We start from the raw sequence: 6,000 nt of genomic DNA, 5'->3' as shown, positions 1-6,000 counted from the left end.
ACTGCAGGTGCTGCCTCTCACCAGCCCAGCCCATGGAGCGAACACTTGCTGTCTGCTCACCAAATGGTTCTCCGAGGGGTTGCGTAGGAGAACCCCCAGCCCGGGAGGAGTCCTTGCCCCAGCTTACCATGAGGCTCTGAGGCACCGACCACCATGTTGGGCTGTATCGCAGGAAATTACAGAATGCATTCCACTTTCCTAACATCTACTACAAGCAAGCAAAGCCATGGTTAAGCTGGATCTATCGGAGCTTACATGCCACCTCAGAGGAGTCCAGGTCCTCGTGTGGCTTATGACAGCCGACGTGACTGTGTCAGGACCTTCGTCCCTTCACTGGCGCTGCTCTGCCGAACCAGCTTCCTTTTTCCTGTCAGGGGCTTTGCCATGTTGATCATGGCGCTGGCCCCAGCTCCTGGCCTCTCCTGGTTTCAGCAGCCACATCACCTGCTCCTTCTTCCTGCATTTTGCTTTTTCTTGTTCTTAACCAGCCTGACTCCGGCCTTTGTTACCGCCGAGTTAGGTGGGACACAAGCCACAGGTTATTTATGAGGGAGGCAGCGAGCCTCCCGCTCTGCCAGCTATCCGGCGGGGATATTTTGGGGCCTACGGGAGTGACAAAACCTGGCCCTCCACTGTGGCCGGGTGCCGCCTCCGCCACCCTCCCTGTCACTCAAGGCCACAGCGCCCGGCTTCCAAGTGAGCCCGGCGCCCCTCCTGCTCCTCGGTGCCGCGCCTCACCCGCGGCGGGCCCGCACCCCCTCCGCTCAACCCGGGGGGTGGCAGAGGGGCAGCTCGCCGCTGGGGACAGGGACAAGGGCACCCACGGATTAGCGACCTACCGCCCAGCCGGGGGCGGCGGGGGTGTCCCGGGCAGCCCAGACTGGTGACACCCCACAGCAGTTTCCCCCCGTCCCTGGCGGCGTGGATCCGCGGCGGAGGCGGCCGGGGAGGCCGCGGGCCTCGGGGGGCCGCTTCCGCCCGCCCGCCGCCGCGGGGGCGCCCCGGCCCCCGGCCGCCCGGCCCCGGCCCGCGGCCTGTCCCTACGCTCGGCGCCGGGGCTGGGCCCCGCGGCGCGGCCTGCCCCGTGCCGGCCCCGCCCGCCTGGCGGCGCGGCCCCGCCCGCCTGACGCGCCGGCGGCGCTGGCGGGCTGGAAGTGGCGTACGTGCAAAGCGGGCCGCGAGAGTGGCGCCTCCTCCTCGCCCCGACACAGCGGCGGAGGCGCGGCGGGAGAGGCGGCGGCCGCGCCGGCCCGCGCACTGGGCAGAGAGGCCGGCGGGGAGCGGAAGGCAGCCCCGCCACCGCGCCAGCCGGCTGCTCCCCGCCGCCGCTCTCCCTCTCGGCCGCGCCGCCGCCGGCGGGGCGGCGATGAGGCGGCGCTAGCGGCGTTAGCGGCGCAGGGAGGGCGGCGCGGGCCCCCGCGGCAGCCGCGCGCCCGGCCGCCCCGAAGGAGGCCGCGGGCCGGCGGAGGCGGAGGGGGCCGCGGTGGAGCCGGGCGGCCATGATGCAGTGAGCGCTCCCTCCCCGCGCGGCCGGGCGGGGGCCCGTGTTAGCGCCGCTCCCGCCCGCCTCCTTACATAACCCCTCGGCGGCCGAGCGGGGCTGCGGCGGCACCACCAGCGCCATGGCGAATGACAGCGGCGGCGGGGCCGGCCAGGGCGGCGGCGAGAGCAGCAGCGGCGGCGGCGGCGGCGGCAGCAGCAGCAGCAGCAGCAGCGAGCGGGACCGGCAGTACTGCGAGCTGTGCGGGAAGATGGAGAACCTGCTGCGGTGCGGGCGCTGCCGCAGCTCCTTCTACTGCAGCAAGGAGCACCAGCGCCAGGACTGGAAGAAGCACAAGCTCATCTGCCGCGGCGGAGGCACGGCGGCGGCGGCGGCGGCCGCAGCAGGGGGCGCTGCCGAGCCCCGCGGCGGGCACCCCCCGCCGACCCGCGCCCACAGCGCCGGGGCCGCGGCGGGAGGCGGTGGCCGGGCGGTGGGGGGGGCCAGGGCCGCGGCGGCGAAGGGCGCAGCGCCGCCGCCCCCGGAAGCCCCCGGCGAGGTCGCCCCGCTGACCAACAACCACGTCGCCGCCGCAGCCGCCGGCGGTGAGGCGGAGGCCCCGGCCCCGGCCCCGGCCGCGGCCCAGTCCCCGTCGCCCTCCGGGGAGGCGGTGCTGCTGTACCGGGACAAGTCGAACCTGTACCCGGGCGGCGTGCAGGCGGTGCCCGGCGGGGCCGCGCTGCGCCCCAACGGGCAGACGAAGTCGCTGGTGCCGCAGCGGCTGGCGCTGGAGTACATCGTGCCCTGCATGAACAAGCACGGCATCTGCGTGGTGGACGACTTCCTCGGCAAGGAGCTGGGCGGGCTGGTGGCCCAGGAGGTGCGGGCCCTCCACCACACCGGCCGCTTCACCGACGGGCAGCTCGTCAGCCAGAAGAGCGACTCCTCCAAGGACATCCGCGGCGACAAGATCACCTGGGTGGAGGGCAAGGAGCCGGGCTGCCAGACCATCCGGCTCCTCATGAACAGCATGGACGATCTCATCCGACACTGCAACGGCAAGCTGGGCAACTACAAAATCAACGGCAGGACGAAAGTGAGTGCGGGAGAGGGGACCCCCGGTACCCTCCCCCCTGCAGCGGGGGGGCGGGAGCGGGGCGCCGGAGCCGGCGCTTCCCCGGGCAGGGGCGTGTGTGCGCGCACGTGTGCGCCTGTCTGCGGGTGTGCGTGCGTGTGCGCACGTCCGTCTGTGTGCGTGTGTCCGTGCGTGTGCCCGTGTGTGTGTGTGTGTGCGGCCGCTGCCGCCCCGCTCCCCGGAGCCGCCTCCCGCCCGGCCGCGGCGGGACCCTGGGCCCCAGCCGCGGGCCCGGGCCGGGTCGGCCGCAGCCTGGGCGGCGGGCGGGTGTTGTCCGCGGTCAGCGCCCGGGCATTGCTCTCGACCGAGAAGGTGCGAAAGGGTTTGTTTGCCTCTTCGCTTTTCCAGAGCAGGGAAAAAAAAAAAAAAGGTGATCTCATTTATATATCCCTGCGTTTTGTGAAAAACTTGAGCGGGAAGCTTATCCGCTAGGCGATGAGTATTGAAATGCAAGTTCTCCTGTGGTGTCCCAAAAAACCGAAAGCAATATACTCACTGGCTCCGGACAGCGGGGCAGCGTGTGCTGGGCACCGGCTGTAGTGTCTTCTCGGGAGGAACGGCGCTTGCTGAGTAGCATGAAAAATTCTGTGCATAACGTTTGCAGGCTCGGGTGAATGGGTCGGGTTTTGGTAATTCCTGGCTCCGAATGCGGCCTGCCAAAGCGCTGGACTTAAAAATGCGGGTAGGAGACCCGCATCGGTGAGCGAGTGCCCCGGTGGCACTGTAAACCGGTGAGTGACAGTGGGACCCTCTGGCAGCTGGTGCTGCAGTGGGCAGCAGTCACGGCCGTGAGGAGCAGGGTGGCTTTGGGGAGATTTTTTTTTTTGTGTGCTATCATCAAGTCTCTTTTCTGCAAAAATCTTATTGTTTAGCTGTATTTTGAGACCAGAGAACCGAGTCAATACAATCTCCCATTGTATTAGCCTAATTTGCAAATTCCCTTCCAGTCCTTTAAATAAAATCCATGCCCTTGGTAAAGGACTAGTCATGAATATTCATCAGTATCTTTTCAGTTTAAAAAAAAAAAAAGAGGGGGAAGCCCCTTCACAATTTGCTACCTCTATTAAAACATAAGGACGCTAGTGAATTGGTAGGAACCATCCCGCCGTGGTGGTTGCGCTGTCACAGACAGGCTGTTGTTGCTGCAGCTGCAGAATCTCAGCTGGTAGGAAGCTGTGGGAAGGAGGAGGGGAGAAACTGGAAGGCAAAAAACAGCCTTGGATTTGTTTGGGGCACGGGAAACTCCCGTGATAAAGAAAAGTGGGTGGGAATCTTTTATTTTTTTGAAATGTGGTCTTTGTGTACCTTTAGTTGAACCAGTACTGTGCTAAAACTTTTTAACGGGAACATGGTCTAGATTCCTCCTAGGTCCCTGTTAGCTTGGACTTTTCTAAGCCAACTTATCTTTCAGACAGTCCTAAATCTCTTCAAGACCCCAGTGCTTCAAACTTGCACTCTTAAGAATACCAGTGGCTTTGCTGGGTTTCAATTTTATGCAGCAAAGAGCAATACCGCTTCTGTTTTTACGTGGAGCGGTGTGCTTCTGTAAATAATATGTGCCAGGGCTTTAGAAAAGGACTTTTGGAATTGTAATCCTGAATCACGTGTGCGATGCCTGGACTGTATCTTATGTTTCTAAGTAGTAACTGATACTTTTGCTAACTGTGAAAGATAGTGAAAAATGTCTTCGTGCTGCACGCTTTTGTGGAGTAACAGCAAAGCAATGAAGGTTGTTTAGCCCCACTTGGTTTTCAGTCACTGCTGAAATTCCTCTGTGTTTGGGGGATCAGAACAGGTGCAGGATCAGATCAGTAAAGGTGCAGTGCTTTACTCCTTGGTGGTACAGAAATGCATTACTTTCTGTCTTCTCACCTTCCCTTGCTTATCTCCCCACAAAAGTCTGTGCTTGCAGTGCTGCAGGAAAGCTCAGTTCCCTGAAGTTTCAGCAAGAGCAGAATGAAAACTGTCAGTCACTCTCACAGATTCACTCCTGAGTTGTATGAACAGAAGCAGCTGGTGAGAAGAAATGGACAAGTCAGTGGAAGAGTTTGATCTGTTGAAACGGGGGGTTTGTCAGTGTTTGGGAATGCTTGTTCGTAAAGTCAGCAGGGATAGGAGTGATGTGACTTCCACCTTCTCTCTTCCTTTGCGTCCATGGGGAACTGCACCTTTCCTCTGCTATTAATGTCACAGTAAGTTGGGTTGAAGGGCTGTGGCGGGGGGGGGGGGGGGGGGGAGCAGTCCAGCAGTGGAACCTTCTTCTGTACATCCCTTCAGGGCGCCTGGCTGTTTAGAGGGAGAAAAGGAAGATGTAAAATAAACACGGAGACACCTCTTGGTTATCTGAAGTAATTTTTTCTTCACTTCTTGCCCCTGCTTTTTCTGAATCGAGGTTTGATTGCGTTGCTGCCAGAGTCCCGGTACGCTTTTTGTTCTTGGCCGTATAGATGGGTGTGCAGTGGAATAGCTGCAACAGGTTACTCTGGAGCTTTTCTTAGTGCACTTTGCGTGGTGACAGCTGCTTAGTTCATTTAGTCAAATACAGTCTGCTTTCAAATCTCGATGGGTATGTTGGATTTGCATTCACAGCAAAAGCTTTTTAAAAGGAATGATCCACATTTAATATTTATTCTTACTGGTTTCATTTCAAGTAATAGGACCAAAATGCATAGAAATGTAGCACACATTGACTGACCAGGCTCTTACAGAATAATTTTACTACTCCTAGGTGCGTTATGTTGCAATACTGTGGTTTGCATAGTTGGTGTGTGGAGAACGTAGCGTACCATTTTACTGAAGGTGCTAAATAAACCAATTTGCAGCATCACTGGTGAGATGTGCAATTCCCCAGCATCTGAACCAGCAAAAGAATTCCAGCCCTTGGGGATCCCCCTGCCCTCTCTAAAACACTACCAATGCTAGCCGCACAAGGTGATGGTTTCGCATGGTGTGAAAAGATTTGCAGTTTGGTACGGCACCTCATGCAACAGGGGACCTGTTAGAATTGGGCTGTGCTCATAAATGTCAGGGATGTAGCTGTGCTGAAGAGATCTGGGGTGGTGAAGTGTAGGAGTTTGTGTTTCCTCAGAAAGTCATTTACTGAGAAATCAGATGGGCAGTGTTGTAGCTTTGAGGAGAAGGTGATTTTGTATTAATCATTCTAAAGGTGTGTTGTTTGGGGGTTTTTTTAAGCCTAACTTTAATTTTTTTATTAGACCTTTACATGAAAAACAAGCAAAAAACCCAAACCACTTGTAGCCAGTTATTGAAGATATTGTCGTTGGATTCACTGCAGTGTCTTCTTAGAAAAATGGCTTTGTTTTTGAATGTTGTGCAAGGGTTGGCATTATGTCACAGGAGCTTTTATTGAATCTTTAACCTTTAC

The 6,000-nt window shown here is 58.8% G+C and overlaps 1 protein-coding gene across 3 annotated transcripts in view; it reads left to right on the top strand.

Moving 5' to 3' along the window:
* Positions 1-1,110: 1,110 nt before the first annotated feature.
* Positions 1,111-6,000, top strand: part of EGLN1 (egl-9 family hypoxia inducible factor 1) — a 37,927-nt gene continuing 33,037 nt past the window's right edge. The window contains exon 1 of one of the 3 annotated variants that reach the window (XR_012041576.1): positions 1,111-2,576. Coding sequence is in view for 1 of the 3 variants with exons in the window: in XM_072856338.1 (XP_072712439.1) it covers positions 1,623-2,576 (954 nt within the window). In the remaining 2 variants the exon portion in view is untranslated. The remainder of the gene's footprint in view (positions 2,577-6,000) is intronic. The other 2 variants (XR_012041575.1, XM_072856338.1) reach the window with 2 other exon arrangements.

This window comes from Ciconia boyciana, chromosome 3 (genome assembly GCF_034638445.1).
Source record: "Ciconia boyciana chromosome 3, ASM3463844v1, whole genome shotgun sequence".
Classification (NCBI taxonomy): Eukaryota; Metazoa; Chordata; class Aves; order Ciconiiformes; family Ciconiidae; genus Ciconia; species Ciconia boyciana.
Note: the sequence above shows the minus strand (reverse complement) of the source record. Positions and strands in the feature narration are given on the sequence as shown.